The sequence below is a fragment of the Pholis gunnellus genome (genome assembly GCF_910591455.1).
Source record: "Pholis gunnellus genome assembly, chromosome: 16".
Classification (NCBI taxonomy): Eukaryota; Metazoa; Chordata; class Actinopteri; order Perciformes; family Pholidae; genus Pholis; species Pholis gunnellus.
Genome location: NC_136543.1, coordinates 11,856,970 through 11,875,533, shown reverse-complemented (window position 1 = coordinate 11,875,533; position 18,564 = coordinate 11,856,970). Strand labels below are relative to the sequence as shown.

At 42.4% G+C, this 18,564-nt stretch overlaps 1 protein-coding gene across 1 annotated transcript in view; it reads left to right on the top strand.

Moving 5' to 3' along the window:
• The window catches only part of elmo1 (engulfment and cell motility 1 (ced-12 homolog, C. elegans)), a 73,459-nt gene that overhangs the window by 38,766 nt on the left and 16,129 nt on the right, over positions 1-18,564 (top strand). Inside the window, exon 16 of the mRNA XM_079175710.1 lies at positions 4,445-4,581. Within this exon, the coding sequence (XP_079031836.1) occupies positions 4,445-4,581 (137 nt within the window). The remainder of the gene's footprint in view (positions 1-4,444; positions 4,582-18,564) is intronic.

The window sequence follows — 18,564 nt, the reverse complement described above, 5'->3', positions numbered from 1 at the left end:
AAAGCATACAGGACAAAGAAAACCCATTACGGCCCATTTTCCATCCATCTAAGTGGTCTGCTGTGGACCCACATGCTCAGCCAAAAAGAGTCATACATTCTGAATTAAATTGAGAGAGGGTTCATATCTACCCTGCTGTTTTGTGGCGTGACAGCCAGCTACCAGCAGAGGTGTGTGTGTGTGTGTGTGTGTGTGTGTGTGTGTGTGTGTGTGTGTGTCTCTAGCTGTGTGACTCATCCATCGAGAAGTGTCAGACTCCTCAGGCACTTGATGTGTCCAGTCGCCCACCCCATGTCCATGACCGCGTTAGCCTGCCTGTGGGAGAGAAAGGCTTTCCTAAGTGGAAGGAAGGAAGGAAGAGAGGTTTTACATAACCCGTTTCAACCAATTAAGAGTCCAGTTCAGTGGTTTGTGAAGTGCTTAGCCTCGGGTTTCATACCCGTTTTAGGGATATAGGTCATAGCATTTTATAGAAAAAGATCAGTTGAAGGTGCTGGTCGAATAACTTAACTGAATGAGGAAGAAAACGGTTGCTGCACTGCTGTGTCTGGTCACCTGTCAATCAGTGATGTTAGTTACAAAAGCAGTTTTCCATGAACTGCAAAGACAAAATGGCAAAAATCATTCATTCACTACTTCAGGATAGACAACCACTCGTTTACTTTATATTGAGCAGTTTGGGGATTTGATTTCAGACAAATCATCGATCGTCACTGACCGGTCTAGTGTCCCGACCCTGTGTTAGCTTTATTCATCTGAATGTACAGGGCAGTAATGGAAGTTAATGAAATAAATGAATATACCGTAGCTCACAGCGTCACTGCTAAAGGCAGAATATAAAACCATAGCTCTTCAAGGAAAAGGCCTCAAGTATTGTGAATATGTCTCTTCTTTATCTTTGTCCCCAGGTTTCCCACTGGTTCCCTGTTATCAGACATACAGACACACAGGATGACTGCGGTCACCCTCAGATCACGGTCGTGTGCAGCTCAGTGATTTGGGTCAAAATCATTGAGCAGTCTTTTTAGTACAGTCAATCCGGCAACTAAGCCCCATCAGTCAGTGCGATGGGTGGTGAAGTATTTGATTGCATAGCGGATGTGTTATTTCATCATCAGAATGATGCTGAAGCATTGCTTTGGTAGAGAAAACAAGGCTGATTTAAGGCTTAAAGCAGGAGTTACCTAATCCCTCACAGTAACATGACTTTGCACTAACACTGGCCGTCTCCGTTCAGGTGGATAATTTTAAGTGCATTTGTGCAGCGGTGAGAATGATTCAGGCATGACATTTCAGCTAGCTGGAAAGCAGCTGAAATGCTGAGAAGGGAAGTAAATACTAAATTGTTTCTTTTCCCCCTCCGTGTGGACTATTCTTCTGCAAAAACTATACATTCAAAATTCTTAAAGGCTAAATAAAATATAGTGCAGTCTGTAAGAATTGGGATAGCATTGTTTTCCTTTGCATTGGATTTGAGATGGAACAGCAACTATGAGGTCATTTGAAATATAGTGTGATCTAGACTATATTTTGTCCCATAGATTCAAGTATTACACCGCCATACTGCTGCGCTGTCATCTCGTTAAAATGCAGAGCAGCTGCGCCTAGATTTCCCCCTTCTTCAATTATTTCCTAGCGTGGATGAATTATGTTTGTTTGATGAAATATTCAGTGATCCAAACTCCACACAAGTTTGCAATAGGCGTATTACAATGCAGTAGTTTGTGAACTATTTTGAGCATCAACACACCATAATGTTTGGGTTTTCTTTTTTTGCCTCCTCGCTGTGCTGCTTCAGGTCCTGCTGAGCCCTGCGAGAGGTAATAAAACTGTCTACGGCGCAGCATGCCTTGCAAAACCTGAGGATGGAGAAATTTCTGCAGAGCCTCATGAGACGGCTCACTGTCTGTATCCCCCAAATAAGCCTTGACGTGTAATTCCCCTCACCTTGCCACCTCAGGGCTCTGTTGTTCAATAAACAGTCTGTTTAGCTCAGAGGTCACTTCAAGCTTCCCAACAACTTTTTCTAGACAACTTAAAGGGTGTTTTACTTTTTTTTAAGTTTACCCACATATCCTATTTTTGATTTTTCTGTCCCCAAGGGCAATGCACTGTTGACTAAGCAGCCAGTCATCATCTGTTTTGGCTCACCTCCATTAGTTTTCTGAGTGACTAGCGGCACCGGTAGCACATCCCCCCGGATTTCCCTCGCCTCGCCCTCCCCTTAATCCCCCATCCATCGCTCCAAATCAAGGCTCAGGTCGCTGTGCCCGTGGCCTGCGGGCATCACTCATTATACTGTGAAGTTTCAATTGGTGTCTGACCTCCTCCGTTCAATTTCATGGCTGCTTGTGGTGGGCCAGTGCCCCTGCTGCTCTGCTCTGAAACTCTATAAATGAACCAACCTTTGGCTCAAGGCCACGACTCATCTCAGCAAGACGACGAGAGGGAGATGAATTTAGTTCAAATGAATGTCAAGCCTTGTTACTCCACCTCTTGGTTAATATGGTTTGGGCACTCAAGAGTCCTGGCTCTCCCTCTTCCCCCTCTCTCCCCCCCCTCATTCTTATTTCAAACACACTCTCACACAAATAGCGGAGAGGGAAGCGCTTCAGTGCACTGCTAATAAAGAAAAGAGACCATCTATGGCTTTGGAAAATAGAAAAACTTAATCCAATTAGAACAGTGTTTGCTGGTCGCAATTTGTCTCCAAGGGGTATTCTGTGAGCTAAATTTTCAATAACACGCAGCTTTGCTTCGTTGGGGAACTGTATCTCATTCTCAGGGGCTGTTTGTCAGAAATAAACTTTAAACGCATCAACTTTCTTCCACGTCTTTGATGCAGACTCGGATTGTCTCTGTCTGTCACATCATATATTTCTCTGTACTCTGTCTTCTGGAAAATGCTGTGTTATGCTTATTAATCTAGCATGCACAAGCCTGATGATTTATTAATTGAAGTTCAAGTGTCAGAATGATCATGTATGATCATTAAACATTTGTCACTTTGAATGTAGCGCTAATCCTTTAAGCAGCAGTGTGATGATTTCATCAGTAACATTTTCTAGCTAAGTGATGTTTATCTGCAGTCGCTGTGTGTGTGTGTGTGTGTGTGTGTGGGTCGCTTGGCCCTGTTGTTGTGCATTAGTCAGGTTTTCAGGTTCAGGCCACATTCCTTCAGGCCCAATTACATATTTATAGATTGAAGGCCACCATATGGCATGAGTTGCTCAACGGAGGAGAGAGGTAACAACTAAATGGAGCTTTGGTGGCCAACTGTTCCTTTTAGTGCTGGTGTATGGACATGTAGTGAATGTGATTCAGGGTCTGATTTATTGGGATTAGATTGTTTGAGCTCTGATTAAGGGCGTGCAGTGGTAACATACAAATAAAAGCATCCAGACTACGGTCAGATGGGTCACTGATAAGGATGCGTATTAAAGAAACTGACATTCTGGGAAATACGTTTTTTTTTACCGACAGGCCTTTACACACCGGGGCATTTAAAAAACAATACTTGTACGTCAATATATATTGTCAAACTTTTGTTTTTGTCATTAATACTTTTATAAAGAACACAAATATTACGTGGCTAAAAAGGGACGTCATTTATTTCTGAGCTATTTCAATTTGATTGAGCTTTCGCCCCATGAATAAAGGCATCAACCAACCGCATTGTGCTGAACAGAAATATTAAATACATACACTTGTATTGTACAACAACACAAAGGCTTCGGGGTGTGAACCCAGAGCCATATCAATTATTAATTACCATACAAGAGGGCAAACTTTGTTACTCCTTTCCACCCTTGACAAATGCAGCACAGACCAGATCGACTCCTTCTTACCTTTCACAATAAAAGCTCTAGATATATGCACTGCGTAACAATCAAATTCAATCAGTAAAAGAGTGAAATATACAAGTTAATTAGTATATTGTACTAGCAACGAGCAGTAAACTCAACAAATCAATAATCAAAAAACGGCTATAATAGTTAAAAACAAGGGCATTTGGGTCGTAAACAATATTTACTCTGTCATGGGTTTGACAAATGGTGGACGTAATAACGTAGTAACTGGTATGGAACTGTGCCAGTAGTGTTTGCTACTAGCGACACAATGTTCAACTGAAACCAACTGCTTACCCATTACTTTGTCAATGCTTTTATAGTAATGCTAAATACCAATAGTTGTATTGGTTTTAGCCTAATACAGAATAAGTACGAGGTAATCATTGCACCTATTAGAGCATTATTTAGGGCACTAAACTGTAAGTGATTACAGTTTAGTGTAAATTAGATGCAAAGTCATTTGTTTTGTGTTTAATCAAGTGTCACCATAAAATGGATTGCTGGCACAAGCGGGCTTTATTCACTGGTATCGTCTTTCATCTAAACAGCTGCTGTACTGTAGGTGACAACCTTTCTCTCAATTGTGTCCACAGCCAGTGAAAACTGCCACGACTTCCACCCGATGTTCTTCACCCACGATCGCTCCTTTGAGGAATTCTTCTGCATCTGCATCCAGCTGCTCAACAAAACCTGGAAGGAGATGAGAGCCACAAGCGAAGACTTCAACAAGGTACACTGTGTGTGTGTGTGTGTGTGTGTGTGTGTGTGTGTGTGTGTGTGTGTGTGTGTGTGTGTGTGTGTGTGTGTGTGTGTGTGTGTGTGTGTGTGTGTGTGTGTGTGTGTGTGTGTGTGTGTGTGTGTGTGTGTGTGTGTGTGTGTGTGTGTGTGTTTTGGGAGACAGGAGTTTGAGATGAATAAGAAACGCTGTGTACCATTTTCCATGCTACATACCGACTATAACTAGGTTTTGAGTTTGTAGTGCATTCACTCTGGAAAAGTGACAAAATGAAGTGCCCTTGATACCAGTATGCGTACTTGGCTTGTTTGATTTTTTAAGTGTGTTGTTGATGGACTCCCCACAGCTGGAAAAAGTTCAAACAAGTTGTAGAAACGGATGAGACATCTCCAGGAACATTTGTTTTGTAAGTTTCCAAATTTGAAATTGGCTAATTGCTTTTCCCAGTTTGATCCATGGCAGTTTGTTTTTTTAATCATTTCCTGTTGATTTGGGACACGGCTCATGTCTTTGACTAATTATAAAAAGTTAGAAGAACTGAACACAGTAAGGTGCAACATCATAAGAAATCACAGCATGATTTTCTTTTTCTATGCAATCCAAAATGAGACATCTATTGCCAGAAAATAAGTTGTGTATTTATTTGTTCATTCACCAATGAGCGAACAGATGAACATTGTTACATACAGATAAGCTGTGCTACAGATGTGATGTATAGAGGGCCTCTAGCTGGAGCTAATTTGCAGCTCCATCCGTGCCGAGGGTTTTAAATCGAGGTTAAAACAGGCGAACAAACAAGTTGATAAAACAACATCCACAACATATATGTTCCTGTCCTGTTTTAATTGTGATTCTAAGGATGTATATGATAATGTTTAATGATATGTATACACATCTGAGCTGCTTTGATAGATATACATGTTGTCATCAAACAAGAAAAGTCTAAATCTGTTTTGATAGTTTGGACACTTTCCTAATATTGGCTTCTAACTTGAGTTGAGAATCCAAAATGACACCTGATAGATGACACAGAGGAATTACGACAAAGTAGGATTTGTGGCACGCTTCATTGATTTCTGTTGTAGACACTGGCAGCTGTCACAGTCACACAGCTCACGCTTAAATACAACAGTTTTAATCATATCTTATTAGACTGGGATTGCCAAGAGTCCCATGCAAATAGCAGGCCTGATTAAGACATGGAAATGTTTTCTTCTTGTTTGCACTGATGAACACGCTTTAGGCGTTTCCTTTTTAAGGGCACAGATTCAGAGCAAGAACTGCACACACACACATCTCAGAGGCTTTTAAGACTTTGAATATTTGTTATATTGTTGTTTTTTTTTTTCTTCTCTTGGATATGAAACATTAGCTGCCGCTATTGGCTGAGCCACTGATTAAACTACTACATCATCATTTGGAGCTCATTGGAGTCTGGATGAAGATGAAAAACTCCCTGTAAAGCTGTCTAATGTTGAGTCGGCTCACACAGGAAGGATGGGGGGGTGTGTGTGTGTGTGTGTGCCACTGCCAGACGGTGATAGTAATGAGGTGTTTATGACCGATATTGTATGTTGTGAATTCAATTGGGCATCAGATGTAGCAGTCAACAGATGCCGTATCCCTTTTCCCTGATTTGTCAAACTAATTATGATTATCTTATGGTGTCAAATACCAGACTGTCATGAGCTTTGCTTCTATTTACTGGCTTCGATCAGCATAGAAACGGTTCCTCATACATGAATGAGCCGGTCCTCACGTCTTCATTTGCTCTGCAGGTCACAAGATGTCACACTACTGTAAATATACACATATTGTGCGACATGAAAGTGATACTGTAATTGCTTATTCAGCCTCCAGCATCCCCAAAATGAAATTTCTGGAATTTCCCACATTTTTGTTTTTGAATGAAGTGATGCTTCATGTGCAAAAATGAAGTGATGCTGGAGTTGCATCATCCTACGTTATTTCACCAGCAGTACAATGATGGAAGGCCGCAGTGTGGATTTTATAAGCCAGTATGAAATTGCAAACAGACGTTAGCACCCAGATGCAAGTGAACAAAGTCTGACTTTCACATAAAGGAAATAACTGAGTGATTGTGAAATGTATTGTTGTTGGTATTTCGATACTTGCTACAGCGTTTCAAACCACTGCAAGAGGCTACAAAATGGAGAATTATAACATTGCCGTCGAGATGCGAAACAGAAAAATGTAGCCATCCTCTGTCGCCGTTGTTGAATCCACTTACAGTCTTCTGAAGTCCTTACCACCGTCTGTGTTTTTACTTTTGCCAATGTTCAGCGTGACTCAGGATGACTTGTCGTCTGTGTTTGTCTGATTACCTAAATGTTGTCACAATGAACTGAAGCTTTATTTATTTAATGATGGATATGCCAGGAGAGATGGAACCATCTCTATTAGGCTTGGAAAGACTACCACATCTCATGTTCAACTGTATTTCTAGTTCACCTTGGAGGAGAATTCAACACACGTACCTTACACACACCTCCACTAGCAAGAGATCCTATTATCCAATCCCATCCTTCACACCCCTACCTTGAAGGCGAGAGTCAGTTTCGATTGAGTTGGGATAGATGATGCTTCCCTTCCCTCTTCCCTCCCCGACCTCGTCTTTCATCGCTCTGTACCTTGGGAGTTTGAAATTCAGCAGCAGCTTGTCGATGGTAAGACTGTTTGGTCTCGAGGGCTTCCTATCAGCTAAATGGTGCGTGCAGAGCTCTGCGCTGCCAGCCTCTGACGCTGAGTGTCTCAGTTTGTATCCGCTATGAACTTAGAAACACTCCGGAGACGTCAGCCCCTCTGATGATGTCTGAACGTTGTCATTTTGTACCAAATTCTGTCAACAAAAAGTTGTTTATCTGTAACTGAAACCGTCGCTGAATACACATTTCATAAAACAAAATGTCTAGAAGATGGAGAGGAGGAAGATGTTCCTAAAAGGCAGACTGGGGGAGATCAGTGTAAATCCCGCTAAACCCTGAGCATTAGCGTGAGCAAATAAAAATGACAAATATTAGTAACGACAAGAAGAAGGAAATTAGTTTAAGTTGAAGGGCTTTATGGGGTCAGTAAAGTGACTAATGATAAGAGAGGATAAGGGAAAATCCCCCAAATCAACATTTGAAGTCGCATTGAAACCTCAATTATGAGTTTAGCCTCCCATGTGAAGCTGAATATGTGGGGTACAATTACGAGTCGGATGTGACCAAAACATAGTATAAATATATGCCCCCAAGTTCAAGACCTCAAAAGTATTATGACCGTTTTACAGGAAGGGGAAATAGGGATTTTGTTACAATCTTTTTTTAATATATATATATATATATATATATATATATAATATATATATATTTAGCAAATACCAAGAGATAACTGAACAATTGACAAAGGGAACTTAATAGCTTAAAAACATGTTTTTTTTATTCCACTGTGTCTCCAAGGTGGATATAATAAATTGTAATAACTATTTGGTATGAGTTTAAATATAAATGGAGTGTAAAACTTCAATAAAACTTGACGGGATGAAACGATGACTTTCCTCAAAGGTTAGAACATTAATGCAAGTTTGGATGAATAATGTCAGAGCTAATACTGATTTGTGTTAACAGTAAGTGCTTACTCGCCTAATGATGGATGATGCAGGCATAACTGTGGACAGAGGCTTGGATCAGTGATACATAATAGTAATGATGTCTATCCTACTTGCACTGTTTTGAAGCAGTTATTGTCTTTTTAACTGCAACCAATGGGTCATTTAAACCGGACTGTTGAACTTTGTAGTTCAGCTGCCTCATCGTTGGCAATCGATCATATAATTGGATGTTGGTGTTTCAGTCGACTAAGAATAGTATTTTTCTTTTTGATGGTGTCTTGATGAAGAACGAGTCTTAAGTTGTCATTACTCATCTGTAGAAAATAAAAGTCACAATGGTATTCACAAATGTGCTTTTGTGTTTGCTTGGTTAGCAACAATCTCACAGATATGTGTTTTGTCTTTGTTGTAATGATCTGGGATTGTAAAATGTAAATGCCACATTCGATTCCTCATGTACATACAGTACATGAAGCTATATGCTCTCGAGGGCGTGTGGAAGGATAATAAGCTGCGTCAGGATAATCCTGAGGGCGTCCACTTCAAAACACGGCTAGTTGAACGGCTAGATTTTCCTGCAGCTCCCACAGTCGCTGCCAGACAGTGACGGCACTGAGCCTTCTGAGGTGTGGAATACTAAAACACCTTGTTGGGGTTTTATCGATATTTGAATGTACGTGCTGCTGTCGCCTGCAAGTATGCAAGCATTTCTTAAACGCTAAAGGCTCTCTCAGCCGCTTGCTCTTCATGGCTGACTGAGCATCTGCCCTACACACACACACACACACACACACACACACACACACACACACACACACACACACACACACACACACACACACACACACACACACACACACACACACACACACACACACCATAACACACCGAGGCTCTTACATGATTTTATGCCCATTAAAGACAAAAGGCACACTGGCTTAAATGAAGCTTAAAAACACTGTGGCTCTGAATCCCCCCACCATCATCACACACACACACACACACACACACACACACAGAGCCAATATGCATTCATGTTGTGTGCTTGTGTGTACGTGATGTGTGTGTGTGTGTGTGTAATGGAGGCAGGTCTGATGCTCTCAGGGCACAGCTCCGACCGTCAAGCAACCGTTTCCCTTGTTTCCATAGCAACCACTGTCCAATTACCGCCGCCGCGCTGCACTACTCTGGCTCTGTTTCGGTAAGATGGAGCCACTTCTACGCTGCGCGTGTACACGCTTGTGTTACAATGCGCCGGTGCTTGTGTGTGTGTGTGTGTCTATCAGAGACGCTTTCTTGTACGGCTGCATGTCGTGTCTTCATCCAAACGTCTGGACTGAGAGCTTCTCCTCCCTCACCTCCCCGCCAGAGGAAAAAAAAGACTCCATCTCACTCTTCTCAGCCGCTTGGAGAAAAGAAAAATCCCTCACTGATGTAGCGACTTGCAGCCACTCACGATACCCCTCCTCCTCCTTCGTCTCCTCTTCTCTCATCCCTCCCCCTCTGTCTAAACCTCTCTCTCTCTCCCCCTCACACACACACACACACACACACACACACACACACACACACACACACACACACACACACACACACACACACACACACACACACACACACACACACACACACACACACACATATATCATGTGATTCACTTGCTGCACCACCATTGGCGTCTCTGATCGTGGCGTGTGTCCAATCAGGGCATAAGCCTGGAGATCAACATAAGCGAAGCAGAGCAGCCTGGCTGATGCTCTTAGAGTCACAGAGGGAGGGAGCAAGGCATCTAAAGAGGCATACAGAAATATTATAGTAAAGGGGACAGTTAAAGAAGAAACTAGGAGACTTTGTTGTTAGTTTTTTTTTATTTTATTTTTATTTAAAGGGAATGTGCTAAAAGAGAGAATTAAACAGGAAACCTGAAGGAACAAAGAGCCAAGAGAGGAAAGCGCAAAAGGAGAAGATGATGCACACGCTGCGCTGACAGACGAGTCTTCCCTTATTGTGGCTAACGCTAAAGCTAACTGTCCACAATCAGCTAGACCGCTCTTGCTAGGAGCCATCTGCTTCCTGATTCCATCCTTCCATCCATCCCCGTCTCTCGGCGGGCGCTAAAACCTCCTTCTCTGGCAAAAGCACGAGGATTCACCTGTCACTGTGTGCCACACTTGGAAACATGGAGGTGACATGTAAGTAAGAATGGAAATGAGAAAGAGAGAGAGAGAGTGGTTTTCAATTAGCATGGCTGGATGGAGCAAAGGGAGGTGGTAGTAAAGGAGGAAGAGGGACTGTTTGTGTTGTTGCCTGGCTGCAGAGGAGGAGGAGGAGGAGGAGGGGAGGGAGGATGGATGGAGAGTGGAAGGAGCGGAGAAGAAAAAGACAGGGATGGAGAAGATGGGACAGGAGCGAAAGAGAAAGAGAAGGGACAGATGGGGCTGTGTAGACTCAGTGAGGCGTAAGCAGGTTCGACAAGGACCCAGATCACAGCCTTTTCATTAACACACACACACACACACACGCATAATCTGCTAGATTGCAATTTCACCAACACACACCCACACATCTACATGCACACGTACTCACCTACCCCCATCACTCCAGGCATCATCTGTATTCCAGTGTACCGTGTGTGTATGCAGTGTGTGTGTGTGTGTGTGTGTGTGTGTGTGTGTGTGTGTGTACAGTGTGTGTGTGTGTGTGTGTATGGTGGGGGGTTGGGCTTTGTTGTTGTGAATGGGATTAGTCCACAACACCAACGCCCACCGTTTGTCACCAGAGGAATTTGATGCCACTACTACTGATCTCCTCCCCTCCACCCTGTCTCTCTCAGCCTTGGATGAGCTTCAACCAGTGTTTTAGCCAGAGCGGTTTGACTCAGGATTAGAGCGGGGTCAGCCCCAGACTGCAGAGCAGGAGTCTGTGAAATACTGCCAGGACCGGATTTCATGTGTTTCGGACAATGCACAGTACAATTGTATCCACTCTCTGTGCTTTTAAACCAGGCTTTGTACGGAGGAACTGTGTCCTGGCTACTAGATGACATAATATAATGAGTTGTGCTGAATTGTTCAGCAGATTAGTAAATCAGTCGATTTGAGAAAAAACGTATTCTACAGTACATAAAAAAAAAAAAAAGGTTTGCTTGTTCCAGCTTTAAAACATAGATGTGTTTCTTATTAAATTGACAATGATACAAAAACATTTTCTCTGGACATTGTGACGGCAGTTTTTCACTATTTTCTGACAGTTTAGCAACGAATGATTCATTCATCTAAAAATATAAACAAATTAGAAGAAGAGTTTGACGTTTTGAAGAACTTAAATGAGAAGTTTGGTGCCATTCCCATATATGTTTGTTCAATAGGAAGCTAAAGCTAAAGCTAAGCTATAGTCTATAAAGACTGGAAACAATGAGAAAAAACTTGCCTGGCTCTTACCTATGCTGAAAAAACACATCTAGCAGCACTCTAAAGCCCACTCATTAACATGTTATATTACATTTGTTTTGTTTATAACTTTACTGGGGTGCTGGATTACTTCTTACTCTGTTGAAGGTACTGTTTCCAATCCTACATGACAAGCCAAGTTCAATCCCTGAGAAAAAACGCTGTTGTGTGCGTCTGTATCAATGTCCTGTAAAAGTGCCCTTGAGCAAGAGACCTTGAACCTGGTCACCCAGCACTTCAGCTAAATAAACCAAGCACAGATGTGAAGCAAAACAGTTTTTTGCTGGTGTTTGACATTTCTGCTCTTTGCCTGAGGTGATCCAGAGGAGAGTAGATAATCAGTTTTGTTCATCCAGGTTGAAGACTGACCTGTCCGATCCTCAAAAGCCCCCCCGCAGCTGCAGCAGACCGACCCCTTCATCAACCGTCTCACATCATTTTATGTTTGGCTACCATTAAAAGTTATGACTGTGTGTTGAGATGCTCTTCTAGTTTTATTTAAGTCCGCTCGCCGCAATTCAATTAAGGACGCTTTAATGCAAATCAATGCAAATGATTTCTGGCTCTGCTCTTTAGCATTGGGACAGTTCCTCCACTTTGCCAGAAGGTTAACATGCACGCATGCGTGACTAATGAAATGGGTGTGTCTGCTGTGTCCGGTCAGAAGGGATGTGACTACGATAATGTGAGTGCAGGTGTCAAAGGTTTTTTGGGTGGACTGCCGTAAGCCAACAGCTGTGACTGCTGCTGTCGTGCTTTAGCGTGAAGCGGTACATCTATGACTCGACTCAGGACACAGTAAGCCAGCCCCTCCCCCGCTCGTGTTCTGCAATGAGACCCGCTGTTTTCTTATTCCATACTAGTTTTATTTACCTCTACAAGCCTCTAGATCTCCCCTCTCTCTGTCCTTCTCTCATCCCTTTACAGCTCTTTCTCTTTCTCTGCCTCCTGTGGTCTCTCTCCCTCTTTTCCTCCTCCTCATTCTTGTCTCTCGACCCCCCTCCACCTCTATTGTTGAATTCAGAAAGGCTATTTATATCTTTCTGCCTGGCTGCCTCACCTCCCACTCCCTTAACAAGGTTTGTTTTATTGTTTTTGCACATGTGTACGTGCAAATCGGACAGTGCGTGAATGTGTGTTTGTACATGCATCGCAATAAATGTGTGTTTGTGTTGGAGTCGTAGGGTTGTGTGTGGTTGTATCGGTTTGTTTTTGAGTGTTTTTATTTTTTTTTTTATGAGCTTGTGTAGCAGGAGCACAGTGTGAATGCCGAGCTTTGTGTCTTCTGTGCATTAGTTTGTTTTCTGTGGTTGCCTAAGGGGGGGGGGGGGGGGGGGTCTCTGATCTCAAGCAGCGCTGGCCCACTCACACTAGAGAGCAGAAACTCGGCTCGCTAATCAGACCAGAGAGATCAGCAACCGTTAGCATCAAACCATCAGAGTTACATGAGCAGAGATGCTGAGCTAACATTTTGTTTTGTTGTGTTTCAACGTGATACCCGTGTCCCATCTTCACAGCCGTTAACTGGAAATCAACAGGGGAAAAGATGAGAAAACTCAAGTTATTTATCATTTATTTACATCTGTGTTTATTGATTAGTCCGTGTGCATTTCTTTGATAAATATGTGTCGTACTTTTGTGTACAGAAATCTACACAGTGTGGTACTTTAGATTCTCCTTGCAGACAATGAAAAGTCTCCACAAAGGCCCTTGTGTTCGGATGTGTTATTGTGGATACGTGCTGGAATATGACTGCTGTTCTCCTCATTATTAGTATCACCTGATCATTTGGTTGAATCTGTTTTTAAATGAAAGCACTTTAAAGCATCAGTGCGAGGTGTGATGACGCATGTAAGGAAGATATTTGGTACTCGGTAGTTTTCTGTTTGGGGGTCATGATAGATAGTCAACCTTGCCTCACACCAAAAGCAAAAAGGCAAGAGGTCGGCTGGGCCAAAGCAACACTCTCATGAATTAAACTGCTTTCTTTTGAGTCTTGCCAAACACACGAAAGTGAGAAGTATTGTGCAGAATGAAGAGCAGCACATAATTACACAAAGCAGCTCCATAACCCTGGATGCCACGTCAGTCCCTGAGTCCCGTTGCACATGGAAATAAGATAATTTGCCGCAAAACCTGGTGGGAAATCTGTCCATTGTTACAGTATGGCTTGTACAGCTCTCCTTAAACCCCAAAATGGCCTTGCTCTCTGCAATGTCAAACATTTGGTGTGAAAGGCCTAAATAGTTGCTCTTTCTAATGTTCATGGAGAACTTGACTGACCTCAGTTTTTAGACCACTTCAGATCAAAAAAGGTATCAATGCTGATATTTCAGATATATCATATATTTCTACTCAGCAATAAGTGCATTATGGGTTGACTCTTGAATAGTGATCATTCCAGATGGGGGTTATTATATGAAATATAATGAAATAATACTGTTTTTGATGTCCTTGAATGGATGTTTAATCACAACCAATTTACTCATCCCTCTGGGACAATTAATGCAGAACGTTCATATTTCCTGCAACAACCGTGTCATAATAAAACACTCATTAATGCAAAGCTGTGCACAAGCCAAGGTCGACACTTGGCTTTCGTCAGCATTTCTTGACTCTCAGTAAGTGGCGATTTCCCAGGCGACTTTGCTCTCCAGTCATCCATGTGGGCCGGCCGTGCTGCACCTCACATGGAGCCTGTTGTTGAAAAGAAGCTCCTCTGACAGTTTGTCTGGGCTTGCAGTGCTAGCACTCTAAATATGGCAACAGCAGCTAGCAGCAACAGCCGGCGTCGAATCAGCATCACTCATGTGGAAGGAAGAATAGGATTGATGGAGGGAGGCCTCCAGATGTGTTGTGTGTGTGTGTGTGTGTATGTGGGAATATACATGGAGTGCAGTGCCCGTTGAGAACATGTCCGTTCAGAACGAGTCATTTGGATATTTAGATATGAAAAATTATTTTACTATTTTAAGTCATTGTACCCCGAATATCCTAAAAAAGGCCCTTAAAGCACGTGTGTACTTCTCCTTCAGAGGAAAACATTGTACTAAAACATTTACCTGTTGTTAACAGTCACGCGGTCACAAACATCGGTGAAAAACACCAGACCATGGTCATTATCCAAATAGGCGTACTAGTCGCTTGCTTTGACCTAACGTTTTGCACCTAAAGCATTTATTCTTTTAACAGATATTTTGCTGGCAATGACGTTACTAGTGTTCTAAGTAAGTATCAAGTCATAAAGAAGTAAATGCGCACCCAAGTCGCGGCTTATTCGCGGTCATAGCAGTAAAATAAACTCTGGTTCAATCCTACTTTCAGTTGGTCTATCTGTTCCTGTTAACTCCAGGGAAGTGAAGAAGAGTTTGGTTGTAAAGTGAACTGTAGTCAATGCGGACGACATGCTGGACTCGGACTACAGACCCTGAAGCTCCGTCCCGGCTGCACCACAGAGCGCTATTTGCGTGTTTATTCGAAGTTTATTCTTATCCACCCTATCGCATGTCTAAATTTCACCAAATTTGACAAAACTCATTCCCTTGGTGTCCCAACAATACAACCACCAAGTGTGAAGTAGATCGGATGAGCAGTTCCTTGCTTTATTTATGTTTATTGTGTGTTGGTGCTTGTTCATACTCTATAATGCATGTAGGTGAAGGATGGATTAGTATGTGTGCGGTGTAAGTGTGTGTGCGTTGAGAATGTGTATATCTCTCTTGCCTTCTGTACAGTATGTGCTGTTCCATGTAATACTGTCAAACGGCTCCCTGAGGAATTCGGAGAGAAAAGAGCTGCTTTTCACTGTGCTTTAAAGTAACATTTACCCCTTACCACTCTATTTTGTTTTAATGAAATACCCAGATACAGTGACTTCTTACATTCCAGCTATGGGGGGTATATACATAATTGAAATTTTAATGGATGAAAGTGGTGCCTTTCCACTTAGTTGCTTTCAGCAGACTTGCGACGGGGTTGTCAGGAGAGTCTAACAAGAAAAGCTGAATATGCTAAATATAATCTTGGAATCTGTCTGCAGCACTCACTTCTTGTTCTTCACCCTCTATGTATTATGCTGTGAAAGGTCATTACTAGGGTTGCATATTTTCAACATCGATTAATCATTTTGTCTGTGAAATGCCGTGCCATGGTTATGTTTCAGATTACTTATCTTGTTTAACCAACAGTCCAATACCCAAATATAGTATCTTTACAGTTGTATAAAAGGGAGACAAAGCAGCCAATACTCTCATTGTAGAAGCTAACAACCAGCAATTTTGCAGATTACTCAATTAATCAACTAATTATTTTAGCTGTAGTCAATATTTATTAAGTGTATTTATTTATTAACAGCTGTTGTCAACAGTCTTTTACTCTTCATGCTGCCCGTTATGGGACCCATATTCATTTTGTCACATTTAACTATCCCCAGCCTGCCATCCAAGTGGAAATAAAGGTTGTCCCATGTTGTCCCCTTTATGTCATCTACGATGTCTCCAACCATTATAACCGTGACTGTTGTCTCAAAACAGCTTTTTGTAGCCCAAGTGGGAAGCCTTTGAAGCACTACACTGTGTTGTGACCAAAGCGAAGTGTGTGTGTGTGTGTGTGTGTGTGTGTGTGTGTGTGTGTGTGTGTGTGTGTGTGTGTGTGTGTGTGTGTGTGTGTGTGTGTGTGTGTGTGTGTGTGTGTGTGTGTGTGTGTGTGTGTGTGTGTGTGCTGTTTAACGCCTGTCAGACGGAGATCTGAGTTTTGTTGTGTCGCCCCAAAAGTCCTCTCACACAGACTGCGTGGGTGATGGAGAGCAAAAAACCGGCACAGTTTGCATCGTTGGCATAGATTAGTGTCACTATCATTTCATAACCAGAAGTAAACTATCTGTTGCCTACATAGAGAGTGGACGAACAAGTCTCACCCTAAACCTGTAAATACTTGATTTTTGTACCAGAGTGTGGACTACACTGCTGGTTGAATATTGTTTAATGTATTAGAATATATAATTATTAACAACTGCATATTTGTTTGGTATTAAATACATAAATCTTCACCCACAGCGTCATATTTCCAGTCCTGTCAGTCCTGTTTCTTTCTAAATGTAATACAACCCATAACAGCACTCCTCTTTCTGTGCAGCATTATAGGAAACGGGCGTCCTTTCATGTCCATCAATGTGGCATTGTTTTATTTTTAATGACATCATGGTCAACTTTGAAGGAGATAATTATTAATTGAACATGCTGGCAGGAAGGGGAAATGGAATTACCATTTCAATAACATGGAAATTGTTCCCTGTATTCTCTTTTTCTACTTATTATTAAAAAACACAGGCACTAGATAATCCTTCCTTTTGTATGTCGGCAAGCATGCGTGTTTTGTCAAGGCTTTAAAGGTGCAATGTGTAATGCCTAGCCACGTGTGCTCCAAAGAAATAGGGGTCAGTATTTCACCTTTACTACTGGGTCCAAACAATCTAAATTTAATAAGCACTTATTTAAAAAAAAAAAAAAAGCCAACTTCGAACTAACACCAGGGCAGGAATACGCAAAAAAACCCACTGCTATCTTATAATGCTATTTGCGCCACTAACCAGGGACTTTACCGTCCGTCTGCGATTTGATACTTCGTTTATTCAAACTAAATTATTGAACTAAACAAAATTTCGGGCCGGACCTTGCTGGTTGACAATAAATATCTCTGCAGCACAATAAATTGACATGTTAACATCAAAACTTCTTACTTTTTCAGTCTGTTTTGATAACGTACGTTAGTAGAAAACATTCTGGCCAGATCTCCCACGTTGCACCTTTTTAAACGCAGTAACACCCCTCACCGATGCTCAAATTATCACCACGTGATATCGACTTTTTGATTGCTTTCAGGGAGTATCAGCAAAGTCATTATTCTGTGATTACCACCTTATTTGCCCACCAAAGTGCCTCTCCAGCACAATCTCCAGATTTCCCGACCCGGGCTTGAGGGGGGCGGGTGAGCATTTGACTGACAGCTGGTAAATGATGTCATTAGCATCTCTTTTAGGTAAATGGAGCAGTGGCGGGCCGGCGACAGTCGATTGGTCGGAGAGAGGGAGGGAGGTAATTTGTTACGGTTGTTGCGCTGTCGATGATGGATGGTGGGGCCACTCCAGGAAGAAGGAACTGCCCAACTGTCCTGTTTGAGGAGAGACAGAAAGGAGGAGAGTGAGGGTGGAAGAGTGTGGCAGGCGAGTCTGTGTGGCCAGCTCTTCATTACGTGTACTAGACGGCTCATGGGACAGCGTTTAATTACTTTTCCTGACACTTGCTCTGCTGTCTAACTCTCTCTCCAAAGAGCTACAAGAAAGAATGATGGCCTGTTGCCTGGAAGAGATCAGGCAGCGTGAGAGGGAATGTAGAGACAGACAGAAATTAAGGTTGACAAGCTACAGTAGAAGAGATGAATCTTGGATCAGCAGCTATGACAATAAACAGTTCTGCACTTAGACCATCTGAAGTGCAGCCGAGAGGACCGCAGTACAAAACTCAGCCTTTAGGGTGTGAGCTCACCGTGCAAAAAAAGTTTGTTCCTGCGCTGATGTCATCTCACCTCTACCAAGGTGCTCTCTGAGCGATCAGCCGACGAAAAAGAAGGATGCACATAAAATATTCATAATGCCCCACCGCCCCGTTGTGAACGGACCATGTGTTCGTATTAAATGTGATGAATATTCGGGGTGTTAATTAGCATGAGTGCAGCCACATGGGCCGACAGAATTGTTTTCCTTCCGGAGACATGACTGCAAACACGGCATATTAATGAACATTCCCCTGGGACGGCTCTGCTGGAACACCGGGGCTGGATGGCAGTCGGTCTCCAGAAAGCAGGAGGTGACAACGAGATCTGCGTTAAAAAGCTCCTAAAATACAAACAAAAAAA